The sequence below is a fragment of the Chinchilla lanigera genome, unplaced genomic scaffold, assembly GCF_000276665.1.
Source record: "Chinchilla lanigera isolate Chin_1 unplaced genomic scaffold, ChiLan1.0 scaffold00075, whole genome shotgun sequence".
NCBI lineage: Eukaryota > Metazoa > Chordata > Mammalia > Rodentia > Chinchillidae > Chinchilla > Chinchilla lanigera.
Window position 1 is genome coordinate 2,054,609 of NW_004955476.1, and position 18,683 is coordinate 2,073,291.

The following is an 18,683-nucleotide window of genomic DNA, read 5'->3' on the forward strand; positions in this document are numbered from 1 at the left end:
AACCAGTTTTCCTATTAGCCTGATACAAAGTACTTTTGGTTCTTTATAATGCTAATTGTTTCAACAACTGTACTTTCCTGGGTTATAACTTTGTAGGCACATATTTCTGGTAAAATTGCAAACTTTTAAGATCACTGACATCTTTTCTTTCTTTTTAAATTTTATGGTAGATCTGTCTATAATCAGCCAGCAGTACCTATGTAGCAGAAGCTTTGAAATTTTCTCTGCAAGATCTATTGACACATTTAAATTCAACTTCACAAAATCTAGAGAGAAATGTTCAAATTCAACCTTACAAAAAGTTATAGGACATAAACAAAATGTAGATAAGTCCTTTGCTAGAATAAAACACACAGGGCATCTCATCCAGTTTCTAACATAATCTGCATTCCTAACTGAAACCTCCTGAGCCTTGTGTTTACTCTCCTTCTGGGGTATCCTGAAGGAATGAATATACACCAGTAAAAATTTGACAAGATTATGAGAAATGTTTAGACTATTATGTTTTATTTGTGTACAACCATATTTGTCAAATTGAGTATATAGCAAGGATATTAGGCATCTGCAACCAGGCATCTGCAAATGTACCTTTACATTTCATTTCCCTCAGTATACACATTCATTTCACATACTGAGCTGCTTTAAATTATGAAAACATATATTTCTGTGGACTAAATTTTTCTCAACTTTGAGTTTTTGTGATTTTGTTTCCTTCCACAGTGAGTCCTTTCAAAAATAAAGCCATACAGTTTTAGAGTTGATCCAATCAAACGTCTCCTTCAGAGCAGTAATTGAATAACAAATGGCACTAAAGAAACAGATTGGAGTTTTTAACCTCATCATAAATTTACAGTGTATACATGCTATGCTTCAGATTTTGCATAATGCTTGACAAACAGGCAACATGCCCATGGTGTCTGAGTTTTCTCTGAGTTTGCAACTACTTATGATCCCAAATTTCATGGCAACCATGTGATACAATGAGTGTTACCATGTCCTCGATGAAATGACAATGAATCCTTTTTTTAAAGAAAGCCCTACAGCACAGGCATCTTTTCTGTCTTAATGCTGCATCTCTGGACTCTAGAGAGAAACTGGCTAATGATAGTATTTGTGTTAGTCAGCTTTTGTGTCACTGGAACACAATGCCTAGCACCCGTACTTTAAAGGAGGCAAAGGTTTGTTATTAGCTCATAGTGTCAAAAGTTTCAACCCATGATCTCTGGTTCCAATGTGTAAACACAGCAATGGTAGGGAATTGCAGAGCACAGCTCCTCATTTGGTAGTGCCTAGGATGCAAAGCAGAGGAACAGTATCAGAGAGGAAGGGGCTGCGGCTAGATACAGGATTGTGCCTTCATGATCCCCAGACACTTGCAGAAGTGTGCTTTATTGATTCCCTGGACAGCTTTCAAGCCAACTATATTGACAATCTAGCTTAACTGTAACATTTCACCCCTTGTTAGTTTGACACCCAGACATACCTCCTTAAATAATACTTAATCTTCAAATAAACACAAGGCTAAACTTGGTGACCCGATTGTTAATGATTTTACAGATCACAGCCTGAAGAATTTCATGTTCCTTATATCTTCAAGGTCTCAACTACACCTTTGAATTTATGCCCACATCCTCTCTTGGGTTCATCTTGCCTGGTTTTCCAGTTCTTCCTTTGAAATATGGAGGGAAGCTTTTGTGATCCTACAACTCTTGCATTATACATACTGTACCTGAAAAATCAGCATTACATAGGTTATACCTGTGTCTCCTAGAGCTCAAATAGTAGCTAAATCCCCTTAGACCACAGCTGTCAAGGCCACTGAGTCTTTGGCATGCTCGGCATGGTTAAATTAATTATGAGACAACAAATCCCTAGGTGACCCTTCTTGAACAGGGGTCTTAAGTGTTCACTCTTTTTCCATCCTTCAACCTGAGAATAATTGTGCCTTTCAGGTTCTGAGGATGCCCTCAAGGTAACCTTCTCCTTGTTCAAGAAGGGTCACCTCATTTTGTTGTGTAAGTGGTGTGAATCTCTACAGCGACCATATCACCTTTACATGTGGTTTCTTTAAGGCCAAAATTTAAGTTTTATAAATATTTATGCTTTAAAAACTGCTTTTTGCTCTTGATTATCATTATATATCTGTCTAAAGCAGGCATCACTGAACATTGGTGTGACTTTAAATTTGTCCATCAGATCAGCTAGTCCACTTCCCTTAAACTAACCAACCTACAGAATCTCAGGGCATGGGGATATTACCAAATTTTCTGTCAGACTATAACATGACTGGCCTCTAGGCCAGCTCCCCATGTAGTCTTCATTCATAAGTGAAACCTCATCAACCTGGCATTTACTGTTGTCATTCTTACCAACATTCTAGAATTTTGAGCTCTGACCAGAATTCCCCATCCAGCTCTACTTACAATATTCTTGGGATTCTGTATCTAGCATCTGCACGCTTTTCCAAAGTCCTCCCATAAACTAATTTCAAAGGCTTCTGAGCTGCAGGAGCAACAGTGATTCTGCTCCTGATACCAATATTCTAGATTGGTGAGCTTTCTCATCTTTGGGGTCCAATATTCAGCATCCATGCTTTAAAGGAGGAGAAGTTTAATTTATTTTATGGATTTAGTTCATATGATTATGAGCCCATGATCATCTGTCTGCGTAACAAAAATTTCATGGCAGAAGGGTGTGTTAGAACAAAGGTGCTCTTTTCATGGTGCTCATTTCAGGAAGCAGAGAATATGAACCATGCCACAAAGGAAGGGGCCATGACCTGCAAAAATATACAAACTCTTTCTTTCTTGGGTTGCTCTCAAGCCAATCAAGTTCAAAATATAGCTTAACTGTCCCAGTCCTGGTATCTTGAAAAGCAGAATCCTGGTGATAGAAAAACAACAACTTCCTCCAGTTCTTGAGCAAATTCCATCTGCTTTGCACTGTACTTTGCGGTTAATGTTGGTAATTTTAATTTAACTTTCACAGCATGAGTGCTATCAATATTAATCACTACTGCTTTGCTTGTGAGCAAATGGAGACAAAGAGAGGAAAAAGGAGTTGCTGTAGGTCACACAATTAATAAATTGAGAATAAGGATTTGGACTATGGTTTCAAATAGCCCATTGACTTACAAACTTGCATGGGAATGTAGTGGTGACCTAGCTTCTTCTTTTAATTTTGACACTAACAAGTAATACCACATACCTTACAGGTCCCCTGAATATCAGAGTCCTTTCCTTTCAAATGCTGGACGCATTGTTGGTTGAACACAGGCAAGCCAGGAGAATGAATCCATCCACCACTTTCAGAGCAAGCTACAACAGTTTAATTTGATATTTTATGAGATGTTCACAGCAAACTTGTATTGATCTTCATTCCCCAAAGAGTTTTTAAGTGTGAAAGACATAGTACTTCTTTGCTGTTTTTTGTTTTTTAAAATTAATTTTTCATACCATATAATACTCAAGTAGGCAATAAAAACTTTTCTTACTTCAAGTAAATTCCATTTAAAAATATATATTTAGATTTATTGTAAATACCACCAGCCTCAGACAAAGTGATTAACTAATAGGCTCATGAATTTGTACACTCAGCTTATTGTTTAATATAACCTATAAAATTTGGGTATATTTTTCATTCACTTTTTAATTATTTCCTTTAGCTGCTATAGAACTATTCAGAAGAGTAAATCTGTCTATGTAAATACCATATGATAGACAAATCTGTACTGTAACATATGAAAAAGGTGAAATTTTTAAGGTGAAGAATTCTTTGCCTAGTTGGTACCTAAGTACCCTTAGACAGGGCATTTGATTTCACAGCCTCAGTTTCACTTTTTGTTTTTGTATGAAAACATTAAGATCCATCAGATTTCTCCATACCAAGGGCCAATACTACCTTTATTTAAAAGTAAGTGAATCATAAATCACAGTAGATGCCTTCAATCTGTCTTGATGAAGCTGTACATCTTGTAGGATGGGTTTATATTGTTCGGGTCTTTAATAATTTGTTCATGGTGACAAGGCTATCAACAAAGTTTATATAAACTAAACATTTACATAACAGTAACTATATGCCAAACACTTTTACATTCCTTACAAATGTTCTTATTTTATCCTCAGACACTGTTTTGACTGATATCTGTATATTCATACAATGTCACAAACATTTCATGCTTTTCTCTTTAAACCTCCTGTTATTAATTCTAACTAAGGGTTGAGTAAATGAAGAACACATATACACAGTGAAACATCATCACCCAGTCTCCTAACCAGGTCTGCAGGATCTAGATGAAATGCTGTTTCATTTGAGCAATTAAAAAAGTCAAATTAGAAACTATCATGTTGAGTGACATTAACTGGATTCAGAAAGTTCCATATCTCATATTTTCCACTAATACGAGAAAATGCATAGAAATGAAAATGCATAAAATAATAAATAACTATTTGAAATAAAGGTGATACAGTGAGAACTAAGAGGTAGAATGCTGGAGATGGGGAAGGGATCAAGAGGGAGGGAGGCAAAAGGGAGAGGCTGTAAGGGTACTGAAATTGACTAAGATGTATATACTAACTGCCCACCTTACACCCCATTGCTTTGTAATACTAACATTGGGTAACAAAATATAAAAAAAAGAAAGTCAAACTGAGCTTTCTGCTTCCAAACTCCTGATGTCTTTTGATGTCACTTGAATCTTTATGCTATAAAACTTGTCTGCAATTTTTAACTTGCAGTGATAACCCTGCCCTCCTGTGTTATTAACTTCTATGCAAAACTATGCTTTAATTATCTTATTTGAAATGCCAGTCATCAGAGCTCACAGTATGTAATTTTTGGAACAAGTGTTTTGGCATACATTTATGTATATATATTTTGGACTTTCGTATGAATATTACCAAGGTAAAAACTGTAAATCTTTTTTATGCATTGGTTAAGTGTACTAAGGATATGGTGTTTGCATTTTAACCTATATCTTATCCACCAGCAGAGGCAAAGGAGCCCATAATTAATGCTGAAGCAAGAATGTCAAATCATCCAAGAGATATTAAGTGGGAAATAGCAATGTTGTGACAATTTCTGGGTACTTGGATTTGTATTCAACTAAGCAAATAATTTAGCTCCTTAAAGCCAAATTCATATTAATTATATGATGATGCCAGTAGTAGAGTGCAACCATGACATTTTTTTCAGGGCGGGCAATATTTTTGAACTACAGTTAAAAATTTAAAACATTTGTCTCCCACAATAAAAACAGTTCAAGGTTAATGCTTCTAATCACCTTCATTAATAATATTTTAAATTTATTTTGTAGTATGCTAACTTACTGGTTGGTTACTTAAGAATAAGAGACAATACAGTATTCTGGATGGAAGTGACTCAGAATTATTAGATCAAGAGTTTTTTATCTGAATAATCTGCAGAATAACTATGCAAGAATTCAAAACAATATTTTTTGAGGATTTGCCATGTAGTTATATACTGAGACTAAGGCAGAATGGTGAGAAAAAGCAAATTAGCTACTTGTCCTTATGGGCTTTATAGTCTAATGAGTGAGAGAGCAGATGGTAACCAGTTCTATGTGAATGGACGATTGCATGTTGTACTACCACAGAGCAGGGCAGGTTGCTATTCTATCCTGCTGTGAGCGCTGTGTACATGGGGAACGAACGAGATCTGGACAGGTCCGCAGAGTAGCCCTGGGATAGAACTGGGATAAATTTGAAAGCTTTGTTAAGTGGCTGGAGTTCATGTCTCTTCAGCAGCATTTTCTCATGGAGTCTTTTTCACCAGAGGAATAATTTAGGGGTAAACTAGGCATTTTCACTACAAAAACAGTGCATTATTTTTATTATCAAAATATTAGAAATAGCTTAATTATCTAAAACTAAGGACCAGTGTTAATTTCCTATCACCTTGTCTGAAATTCTGTATTGCTTGTATTGTTTTTGTGGTATTTTGTAAACGTCAGTGTGTTTGTTAATATATTTTTGTTCTTTTATCTTTAAAAGAAAGAAATTTATCGAACACTCAAAACTCCTATTTGAAATAAAAAGTATTCTGTGATACAAGATGGTTGGAGAAAAATAGTAGAATATAAAATAGCAAGCACTAGAAAAGGCTTTGCCTTCACCTGGATCTTACCCTTTCTAGTCACTCCATTTCTCTTATTTGATTTCAAATTTATCAATAATAATAGCCACAGTCATAGCTGCTAATACTAGCCATCATTTAGCACTTGCCAGACCAGTGCTTAACATTTCATCCGTGATTTCAATTGATTTTGTATAAAATGTGAAATGGGTACTGTTAAATTGATTTCTTTTTGTATTTGGAAAATCATACTTTGCCAAGTACAGATGCACATTCCCTTATGCCTCAAGGAGAGGTTCAGTGCTCATGTGGTTTTCCATGAATTTCCTTACAGTTTTTTATCTAAGCAAAATCATTCTTTTTCGACAGCGTTCTGTGAAGAGGGCTGCAGATACGGTGGAACATGTGTGGCTCCTAACAAATGTGCCTGTCCGTCTGGATTCACAGGAAGCCACTGTGAGAAAGGTAATCCAGCCCGTTTCTTTCAGGGTGGGGAGAATGATGTGGAGAGAATTCCCTACATCACTGTGGAATGATGTGGAAAGAGCCCTTTTCAGGCAAAGACCGGTTTCTGTAATGCAGTACATTTGCTGGTGAAGGTGGCTCTCTCACAGAGGCTACCTTTTGATTACTCCATAATAGGCTTCCTCTCCCTGAAAATAGGGCTTCATTTGCCCTCCCTTCAATGCATTTAATTTAGCAAAGTCAAGTCTTTCCTCTGCTATAGTTTGCACTGTGGCTTTTTAGTGCTAATTAGAGATAAAGCCTGATGAACTGACCTGCCCCACTTATCATCAACTGCATAGCGTCGTATGCGACTATTAGAGTTATAATAATCTGCTGCGTCAACAGAATCTAAATTAGTAGCACATGCTCCTTGCATAAAAGCACATTAAATAACTCTAGCGGCAGGTTTATTTGCATGCTTGGGATTTTAGTCTAATATTGGTTTATTAGGAACATTATCATTCATGGACCTGATAATATAAGCCAATTAGTATTAGTAAAATTTCATGATATGGATCTTTCAGTTTTCACTAAATGTGTTTATACTTGGCACTATTTAGGAAAATCCTTCTTTCTTGCTGATTGGAAAAGTCCAATCTATGTACAAATGAAATTTGGTGTTCATGCCAATGTGTATGTCAGGGCAAGCAAGGGGTTTATGGCATGTGAGAGTGAGTATTTGAATTTATTTTCCCGTGTATTTTATTAGCCCTGAATCACTGCATTGTGGGTTTTTTTTTTTTTTTTTTTTTTTTTTTTTTTTAGTTTTTATTTTTTTTTTTTTTTTTTTTTTTTTGTATAACACACGATGTTTCCTCAGGCATAGAAAATAGACACAAAATGCTGTGTCATCATTCCTATAACAGGTATTAAATTAAGGAGGGATTACCTTTATCTGATGTGGAAGGTGCCAACAAAGCTGTTGTTTCCTTTTTTTCATTTTTAAAAGTTTCTGAATTTAGATAATATGTTTTTTAAAAATTAGCTCATTTTTATACTCCACCCTGAATGATATATTATACCTAAGGTATATATCCTAATTCTAACTACATAAATTATTCAACAAGGAAATCAGTGAATGATATCTGCATCATGGTTATCATATTTGGGGATGTTATCGACAAACCAAATTCCATATATTAAAAATAGCTGATCAGTTTTTTCCTTAAAAAAAGATACTAAAATGTCAAATAGTACACCCAGGTAGCATGAGAGATTTACCACACAGATCTGAAGAATATTTGCCCAAAGCAAAGAAACTTAATGGTAACTTCACACATGCCCTTATTGCAATATATTTAATCTTAATTAGTTTTGCTAATTAAATGAGAAAAATAAAGATTATCTTGATCTCCTTTAGATCTACTATGATTGCCTGGACTGAATACACAGGAAGTGACAATGACAGAAGGGTCATGATGGAAATGCTAGTGATTATGGATAGTCATGTACTGGAACACCCTTTGTTGGGTGCTAATTATGCAATAGATTATTTCAAATAATTTTAATAACCAAGAACAAATGAAAGAGATACAATTTTTCCTCCCATTTTATGGATGGCAAACTAAAGCTTAAATAGATAATTGACTTCTGCAGTTATTAAAACTGAGGGTCAGACTCAAGTTACCTCACACAAATCCTGTATTCTCAAACTTTGCATGTATTTCTCAGTGGTAACACATGGAATTGTGGTTAAAACATCAACTCATGGGCCCCTTCTCCAGATTGGCCGAATCAGAATATTGGGGAGGTTGTTCCACACGTCTGCATTTTCACCAAGCTTCTCAAGTAATTGCAATATGTTACCATGACATCAATAAGGTTCTTATTCTTTTTGTATTATGAATAATTGGGAGGGGTGAGGCATTGCCACAGAATAGGTCCCATTGTCAGAGCCAATGCAGAAAATATTGATTCTGGTTTCTTACGCCTCGTGAATTTGTCCTTTGTCCTTTTTCTACCCAATAAGTGAACGATTGAATCAACATGTGCACTCTGGTCTATAATGTGGAACAGAAAACTATAAAGGAAAATATCAAGACCAGGAGTAGAAATAAATAGACAGGCTGCCTGTGGTTTTCTAAATAAATGTTAAAGTTAAGATGAATAATTCCCTATTCTTGAATGGCACTGTCATCATAAGGGAAAATATATTAAAATTACACAAGTTATCTCTGCATAATGATTTCTTCATCTGTGATGAAGTCATTCCAATATTCTAAAACTATCAGTTTTTCATGAAAAGGATAAAGTGCACACTTTTCCAATCAGCAGTGTTCACAGTACCTAGATGCATGACAGGTGAATGTTCAGTGAATGAACTGGTGCTGTGACTTGTTCTTTAGTAATAAACATTCAGGAAGTCTCTTTGCCAGTGAGTACTCACATTGGATGCCTTGAGATTCATAATGCTGAAAATCAGTGGTAAATGTAGTGAGAAATGTTGCCCTGATTAAACTAAATCTTTTATTTGATTTGTTTTAATTTTAGGACTATCAAAATGGCTCATGTGAATTATATAGAATCCATTTATAGTTAGTCGTAAATATATTCCCTTGGCTTTCTGAGTTATTCATGTTACTCATTGCTTTTGATATTTAGCTGTTCAGAATTCAAGTATATTTAATTAAAGTCATTAAAATTGATTGTTAAAGAAAATGTGCACCTAGAATATGGGAAAGTTAAAAACTCATGTTTGTGGCATGTAACGCAAGATGTGCGGCTCCTCATTTTTTCTCCATTGATAAAATTTTAGTGAATTTCAACTTTCCATAACTCCCCTAGGGGTAAGCACACACTGCCTCAGTGGCTTCTGGACAGTATGTTGCTTAGTTCTTCTCTTTATTATCTTTGTTTTTTCTCTGTGCCTGTGGCTTGGAATTGGTTACAGAGCTAACATGGAGATGTGTCAAGAATGAGGTTAGCAAGCTGGGGATTTAGCTTAGTGGCACAGCTCCTGCCTGGCAAGTACAAGGTTGTGAGTTCGACTCCTGGTACTGGAAGAAAAATAAAAACAAAAACAAAAACAAAAAACAAAGAATGAGATTAGTGAAGAATCATGACAACTGTACTTTAGGAAAGAAAGTGGAAGGGTCGAAGTTCTCTTCTCAACCTCCCCAAGAACAAAAGGGTAGGATTCTGTGCTGGCACAATGCAGAGATCTACAAAACAAAATGGAGAAACCACAGAGTTCTCTAATAGACTTTCCAAATATAAAAATCAGGGAGCCAAACTACATATGTTAACTGCCATAAAAGGAGATTTTCCTCTAAAATGCAACTGAGGCTATATTTTCCTGTTAGTATTACTACCCAAAAATCTGCAAGCAACATAAGTATACACTAAATACAAGGGGTAGAGCTACTTCCAGACCAGAATTCCTTAACCTACATGTCATTCTGGAACAGATGATTGCTTGTTATAGAGAACTGGGTTGTGCAGTGTAGGATATTTAGCTGTGTCACCGGAATTTGTCTACTAAGTGCCATTATCACCCCACTTCAGGTTAGAATAATCAGAAACATCTCCTGACTTTGTTAAATTCCTCTGCTAGGAAAAACTGTCCCCATTGAGAACTCCTAGCCCTGATGTAACAATTTTGTCTTTTTCAAAAGGATGTATACACAGGGTGATCAATAACGTCAGTGAATGTTTAGATTTTTCTTAACTTAGTGGTGTAAAAGACAGATTTCCCAGAATGACTAGATAAATGTGTCCAAAGCAAGGAGGAGTACTTAGAATATTTAGAGGGGAATTAATAGCAGAGTGACTTGTATTGTAATAAACATTCTTATTTAAACATTTACTGTATTTAAAATTTTTGATTATTGATCAAACATTTATGGTAATTGCTCTCAAATAAAAACATTATGATGTCACCTTATCCACTTTATTCACTGGATGTGATACTATGTGACTTCTGCATCTTTACCAAAGGCAAAAGGACCATGAGAAGTAAATGATTTGAATAGATTCATGATATCAAGGCTCAGTTTAATATAGATACTCATGAAAGAGGACTTCCAGAACTGTTTCAGAAAATGGCAAGAATGGTAGGATGAGTGCATTGGAAGTAAGAAGTATTTGAAGGAGGATTAATGGCAATGATGTCTTACTGTAATAGCTTTTTTTCAATTTCAGCTTCTGTGTTTAAATTACACTCTACCAGAATTGTGTAATTTTTAACATTAATCATCCTCTTTAACAAACTGCATAAAAGAAAATGCGAATTTAATTATAGAACTGGAAGTCATCTTACACAAGTACCTTTAAGTTGTCTGAAAAAAACTTAATTTTCACTGAAGGTGGACTTCTAATATTCAGCACACAATTTTCTAAGAGACTGGTGCAATACCAGCAAGTTAGGAGAGTAGCAAATTAATGAGCTAGCACTCAACATCCAAAGCTGCCGAGACTCATCTCCTGGGGAAATGAGCTCTGTCAAATTCCACACCACGACTGCAATCCAAATCATTTCCAACTTGGACCACTTCTATCGTCACAAAGCTGAAAATACTGAAACACTGACCATATTATTTTATCTATATGTACTATATAATGTATGATTACATAATATGAAATATAACATATAATGTAATCTGCTATATGATATATAATATATATTTAGTGCAAATATCTGTTTTATTTAAATATAAAAATTACTAGCACTTTCGTAGACAAAAGAAGATTTTAAGCATCTTTTGAGCTTTGTGGTTGTGCTTAGATTCAGTTGTAATTAAAAGATTCTTGATCACTGAAAAGCCAGGGATCGGCTGATGTCTGTTATGAGCTGTTGCACCCCCTTTCAGTCTTGAAAAGCAGATACATGTAGAAACTCAGCCTGCTTTGTGGCCGCCCTTCCTTACTGATTGAGGAAACAGGTGGATGTTCCAGCCGCACACAGGAAATACGGGATTCTAACCCTTGTTTTTCCTGAAGGAAGAAATGATATTGTGTAGAAGAAAAGTTTAAATGAAAATAGTAAGCAGAAATTTTCTCATGTAGAATTAAATTTAGCATATATGTTCTAAGGAGAATTTGTACTAATATGCTTTCTACATGACTAAACTAATTGATTAAGCACTTTTATTAAGCGTTTGGACAGGGATATATATATATATATATATATATATATATATATATATATTAAGATGTTTATTTGTGGGGCTGGAGATTTAGCTCAGCAGCACAGCACCTGCCTGGCAAGCGCAAGGTCGTGGGTTTGATTCCTGGTACCAGAAGAAAAAACAAAAAAACAAAACAAACAAACAATAAAAGAAAGATGTTTATTTGTGGTGGTAGAGAAATATCAATTAATTATACTACATTTCTTCTCCTATATATTAGATTAATTACAAATTGTATAAATGCCACTGCATAAACATTATGTGTCTATAACCAGCGTATTTTAAATCAAATTGCGAGAGTTGGACAGTACTGCAGTCATACCATGTGACAAACCACAGTCTTGTATAAAACAACTGGGAAAACAAGCTGATGTCTAAAAAAGACACATGTCAGCTTTTTCTTTCAGTTGGTTTAGAAATAAATTATTTATTTGAAGTGTTATTCAGGAAACTCACATAACCATTGAGACTCTCAGGCTCCAGGATTTTCCAAAACATAGTAAGTGCCTGAGCAAGAATGTCCAAATAAGTACCAAAGAACATTTAATAGTGTTATCTATTTTCAATACAATTTTTAGTGATGATTTTCCTGATTTGCTCCTCTGAATCTTGTAATTTTTCTATAGTAAATACCGGTTATTTTTGATAACAAATGATTTTTTAGAACTTAAAGAGAACATCAATGTTACACAAAGAATTTAATTTTTCTTAGTTACTGGAGATACAGTCTTTTAACCTTTTCTTTAAGGAAATGATTTTTTGTAGGATAATTTATTCTGTTATCTTTCCTTTGACCCAGTTACTTGCAAATATGTACATAGAGCATAATAGTTTAATTAGGGAATATTGCCCATCTACCAGGATAAAACCAAAATGGGCTTTATTCTTCCCAGTTTTAAATCTTTCCCCTACTTGAGAGAATTATATCAGAATTCATCTATTTGCAGTGGCTCTGCTGACCTTTATTTCTGAGATGAGATTCTAAGAATCATTAAGAAAGTGGGTTATAGTTCCGTTCTCGTAACAGAGAAGAGACTATTTTATTTCTACTCTGGCCGTCCCAGGATGATGAGGAGGGCATCTGTTCAGAGCATGAACACAAGCATAATTCCAGTCGGGAGAGTTACTGAACGCTTCTCAACTTGTGCTTTCTCAGGATGTCTGGCTTAGTAAATGGTGACTTCTGCCGTTACTCCTGCTTCTTTTGCTGCAAAGTGGTTAGAAAGAACACAAATGGCGTTGTGATACCCTTAAAAGCAGGAGAGAGGAAGATCTGAGGTTTCTGTTAACTGCATATCCAGGTGAATTCCCTTTGCCCCTCAGGAAACCCATGGACACAGAAGCTTTTAAAAAGTTCCAGGAAGTCAGATGAATATGAATTTAGTTGAAAAAGTCCACATACTGGATATTTCCAGAAATTAAAATGAGAGAAGTGACATCAATCTGGAAGATGAGAGAGACCCACACTCACATCCACTGAATTCATTGCACTTTGGAGCAGCAGAGGAGGATTCCTTGCTCAGCCCCTCTTCCTCTCTTCCATTCCAGAAATTCACTTATTTTGGCTGTGGGCGAGTAATTGGGATAAAGATCTAACTCACTTCCTCATAGTTCCAAAATAGAGTTGCCATTCCATCCTCAGAACCCCTTGAAGACATGTTACCACCCAGTCTTGGATCCTACCAGGATCATATTTTCATCTCCAGTATTCGGAAAAATACTTCAAGCCATTTTCACTCTAGTCTCTTTGACAAAGAGAAGATTTTCAGGTCATTTTGGTACAACTGTTGGAAGCAGTGGCTTTGGTTCATAAGCAGGTATTTGCACTAGAAATTAAAGATGCCCCCTGTAACAAGGAATGCAGGACCGAAGTTTAAAGGCCTGAGGTCTGATGTTAGATCTCCTGGTGGAGTACAACTTGAACCAGTCTACTTCACACTTATTGTGAGTCCAAAATCTTTGATCTGTTTTCTCTTGTGAGGCTACTGCTCTTACCTCATTGGACCAATACAGGGACATGTGTCAGTGTCTTCCAGCTGATCAGCAGTGGGGTTGGGATTCTAACCTTTTTATGACTCAATCCGCATTTTATACACTTTGCTTATAATCTTTGCACACCTTATCTGTGCCCAAGGGTAGTTAAACCTCAACAATTACGAGAGGCCAAAAAGTTGTGTGATGACCTGTAATCTCCTGTGTGATTATATGCATTGTTTTATACATTCCTTCTAACATTCTTGTTGTGCCTAAGAATAATGAGAACCAAATAGGGATTCAGAGAACAGTCTCTAAAGTTGCATTATTTTAATATAAGTTGAGGTTCTTCTATTTACCAGAATCTGCTACATTTATCAGGTTAGGTTTGCTGGTATGAAAGGAATATCAGTATTAATTCCTCATAATGCTAAAGGTTAAACTAGGCAATTTAAATCACTTAGTAGAATCTGTGGCATCTGTTAGATATCTAGAAATGAAATATACTGATAATTTTATCCTCAGTTTACCTGGAAGTTAGTAGGAAGTGTGAGAAGAAACAGCTTCACTTATTTTGTCTTTCTGGATCATATTTTAAAACTCATAGCTGTTACTAATCTCCAACTGTGGGAGCTTTGTGGGAGAGAGGGTAAGGTCTCATGTCTCTGGTGCAGTGAAAATTCTCCTAGCAGTGGAGTCCTCTGCATGGGAGAGGCACAGCGGCTAGTTCTTCGTTCATGGAGGGCTTTGGAGAGGGTCTTAGGTTACTGCACAGCTCCGAATGGAACTATCTTGGAAAGAAAATCTTTTCCTTCCGTGGAAACCATGCTGCTCAGCTTCCCAGCTGTTGGACTAGTTAAGGTCAATTTCTTTCCAGTGAATCCTTTCCTTTCTGATTTATGTACGATTAGGGTGACTTTCACTTATAAGGTTCCCTTACAGGAAATTCTCATACCCCATCAGATTGAGAACAGGGCAACTGTCTGCTAACATTATTTTTCTTTGCCATGAGACAGAGGCAGCCTCAGGCTCAGATGTTTTTCCTTAGATTTTTTAGAGATGAGTCAAATACCAGTTGCTATGTTCCTTGAAGTGCACTTGAAGTCTCTTTCCCTGGCATGAGTTTAGGGAGGCAGTTCTTCCCTCTTTTTTCTGTTTTTTTTTTTTTTTTTTTAATGCCCTGGAATTGGCACTATACCAAATAGCCTTTCTCAGAGGCCTTACTTTTGTGTTTATCAATGTTCCTGTTGATTTTCTAGGCCTCTCTTTACAGAGCTGGAAGCTGGTTAATGACTAATGGAAATGCAACCAATATTTGACAAGTGTAATATGTGTTTGGCATACAGTTTGGGGATGTGAGAGTCCTTAGTAACTACTCCATTATGACCTTCCTGGAAAATACAATCTTAATAGCCTATATTTTACAATTATATAAGTAGTTGATAAAAGAATAATTTTTTTTTTTTGGTACTGGAAATTGAACTCAGGACCTTGTGCTTGCCAGGCAGGTGCTATTGCCACTGAGCTAAATCTCTGGCCCTATAAAAGAATAAATGAATGAATATAGATGGAGATACTAAATCTCGTGTAATACATTGTTTTCATCTTATAGACCACAATTGATTATTCCTACTTAAATCTTATTTGCAGGATAGCTACAGTGAAGTATGCCATGAAGAGAGTGGGGAATGCCCTGGACCAGAATAATATAGAAATTCTTGCGTATTTCCAGTAGCTTAGTCAGCAAGCATTTCCATAAAGCTGCTTGAACTTTGCCATCAGAGAAGAGAACCAATCTTTTTAACAGATTGACAATCACCATAAAATAAATGAAAGCTATTAGAGATTGTCTTATCTAGTTAGTAATGCAGAAAATGATTCCTGACTATTTAGATGACAAACAGCTCTTGCTTCCACCAGCCAAGCCCAAGCCCATGCTACTGAACTGTGAAAGTCAGGAGTCAGGCTCATAAACTAATTTTTAATCCTATGTCCTGGAAAATACAAATATGACTGTAACTTGAAGCATAATAACTAACTAGAAAGGGAACTCATGTTTGTGTAAAAGTATGATCAAATGGAAACCAGAAATTACAAAATTTCCCTAGTAACACACCATGAGTCTTTGGATATGAGAATATGTACCACAGTGCGGGTCATGTGGGAAAAAGACTAATTGAAGCCAATAGGTTGACCTAGAAGGAGTATAACTCTTACAATTTGCATCACTCTTTCATAATAGAGTGCATGGGTTAGACAAAGTAGTTGGCTGAAAACATTCACTTGGTTCCAAAGTAAGGTGAATCAAACAGCAAGATCTGTGCATTCATTTTTATGGTGCTTTGAAAGATAAGCCATTTCTGGCTTGGTTAGCTAATGTGGTTTTAAAGCATTCCCCAGTTTAACAGAGACCTTGAAGTTATCTATGGGCAGCAGCAATTTTAAATGAGTAGATTGAATCCATAAGGGGAGATCTTGGGAGATTATTTTACTAAAGGATATCAGGCTAAGAAAACCTCTGAGCACTTCCTCAGTCCTTAAAAGATAAAGTCCCACTTCCACAGCATGATATGTAAAGACTTCTGTGATTAGACCTCTGCTTACTCCTCAAGCTTTATCTCCTACTTTTCCTCAATATTAATCTTAAACCTCAACCCATTCTAAGCTACTTTCAGTCAGCAAAATGTTTATTTTTTTTTCAAATCTCTGAGCTTTCATTTGTAATGGTCTTTCTGCCTGTAACACATATTCAGATTTATATATTGGTCGTCACTCTATAACAATATAATACAATGGAAAAAATAGCACACTGGAGCCTCTTATAATGAGGAATAGTCCTGATCTTCTCTCAGTCAAATTGCCTCTCTGACAGTATCTCTCATTGTAGAGGATGGTGAAATTTATCTTCTCTTATTCTCTAGGTTGAAATCTTGAAATCACCCTTATTTCTCCTTTCCATCACTCCTCAAAATTCAAATTCTTTTTCTCAGTCTAAGCTATGCATAGAATCCAAACTTCCTATGCTGCTCACCACCACCACCTTTGGACAATGACATCACTGTCTTCTCTGGACAATGAAAGAAGCCCCCTAACTCTCTTTCCACTGCTATGTTCTTGTAGACTCTTCAGCACATGGGGCCATTGTTAAAATGTAAGTTAGATCTTTTCAATCCTCTGCTCCACGTCCTCTGTGGCTCCAAATTTTCACTCTGAGCAAAATCACAATAATGATAATGGCTTACAGGACCCTGCTTGTGTTTGGCCTGGATCCCCATTACTTCTCTCTGCTCCGCCATCACTCTGCTCCCCCTTGGTTGTGTCTCTTCTGTGTGGCAGTAGTGATGTCCGTGGTTTTCCCAGAACATATCAGATCTGCTTTCCTCATTGTTTACTTGTTATTCTTAGATGTTGCTCTCCTGAATCCTGTCGTGTTCCTTCCCCTCATGTCATATAGATTTCTGCTCTTTTACCATCCCACAGGCCCTGTCCGCTACCACAAATGCCACACTGCCTTCTCTGTCACAGATTCATTGTTCTTCAGAGATTTCATGTCTCTCTGGTGCAGTGGTGCTTTTTCTTGTAGGGTTCCACTGCCCATCTGGAGGATAAACTCCACGTGGGCAGGGTTTTGTCTATCATACTGTCACAGTATTTCCAAAGACCAGGGAAGTACCTGGCATATGACAGTCACTCAAAAATTTGTTGAATTAATGGAGATTAATAAGAAGAGCTCTCTATGCTTTTGTATTCATCTCCAAACCACACTTCTGTGCCGGGATGAGCCATCATGGGAAGAATCAGAACTCCGCATTGGCAGTCGTGCTCCTACAACCCCCACCTTGCTGGAGCCTATGCAGTCAGCCTTATTCTTGACCTTTCCTTCTCCTCTCTTTCCCATTCAATCACTCAGCACCATGAGTTTATTTTTCCTTCATCTTACTTTCTTATCTTAACCACTAGCTGCCCTTTGTTTTTGGTCTAGAATGCAAGACCAGTCTGCAGCTTCCAGTCTTATTTTTCCCTCTCAGAAATGTTTCTCTTGCATTGCAGCCAATGCGTCCTTACCAAATACAACAGAATTATTTCCTGCTGAGCAACCTTAAATGATCTTCAGTGCCTTTGATATAAACTCCACCCTCTTCCAGCAGTGCTGATGCAGTACTGATGACTCTTAATACCTCCCCCTTTCCAGCTGACAATCAATTCTCCTCCAGTGTTAAAGTTTGATGGCTTTTCTCACCACAATAATCTCCCTCTCCCAGGCCTCTGTCCTTGGTACCTGATGTAGCTGAAACTCTCTGGCCTCTCTTTTTCCACCTTCATTTTCTCCACCCACCGTATTTGTTTTGCAACTTCCCTTGTTTTCTTACATAGATCTTAAACTTCATAACTATTTATCAAATTCCTCAGACAATGTTAATTTTCCTCCAGAATGCTATCAGTTCTGATTTCCCATCCTAAAATGCATCACATTCAATTCCTTTTTCACTTTTCCCCCTTTTTTGCATCCTATCACCCAGCCCTGCAGCACAGGCAACATTTTTAACCTTTCATACCACTCCCTCTAAAAGGCCCACAAAATATTGTTGCCTTGGCATAGCAGGTACCAGTCCACAGGATCTCCCAGTTAAAAGGGTGTGTGGTGTGTGTCCTATCCACATTTTCTTTCCTTTGTACTTTTGTCATTTTCCCACCCCAAGATGTTACTTATATGCAATATAAATGAGATCATCTTTGATTTCTATAGCATGTTCTGAAAGACAATAAACAGTAACATGTGCTTAAAACACTTTGAAATACATAAACTAGGTCGTCCTTTTCAGGAAGATAAGCAAGTTCTTTCTTCTTCCCATAGGTAAGCCCTGGTTTTCACAGCAATCCCCAATATGCATAAGCCTGGCTATATATGACCCTAAAGTTCCCCAGAACTCTTTCCTGCAGACCATTTAGTTGGAACTTAAAGAAATGTGAACTGGACCTGTA

The 18,683-nt window shown here is 36.6% G+C and overlaps 1 protein-coding gene across 2 annotated transcripts in view; it reads left to right on the top strand.

Moving 5' to 3' along the window:
- Positions 1 to 18,683, top strand: part of Nell1 (neural EGFL like 1) — a gene marked incomplete at its 5' end in the record, with an annotated part of 791,721 nt that overhangs the window by 609,375 nt on the left and 163,663 nt on the right. For both annotated transcript variants that reach the window (XM_005401727.2, XM_005401728.2), the window contains 1 exon segment: positions 6,463 to 6,558. In XM_005401727.2, coding sequence (XP_005401784.1) covers positions 6,463 to 6,558 — 96 coding nt within the window.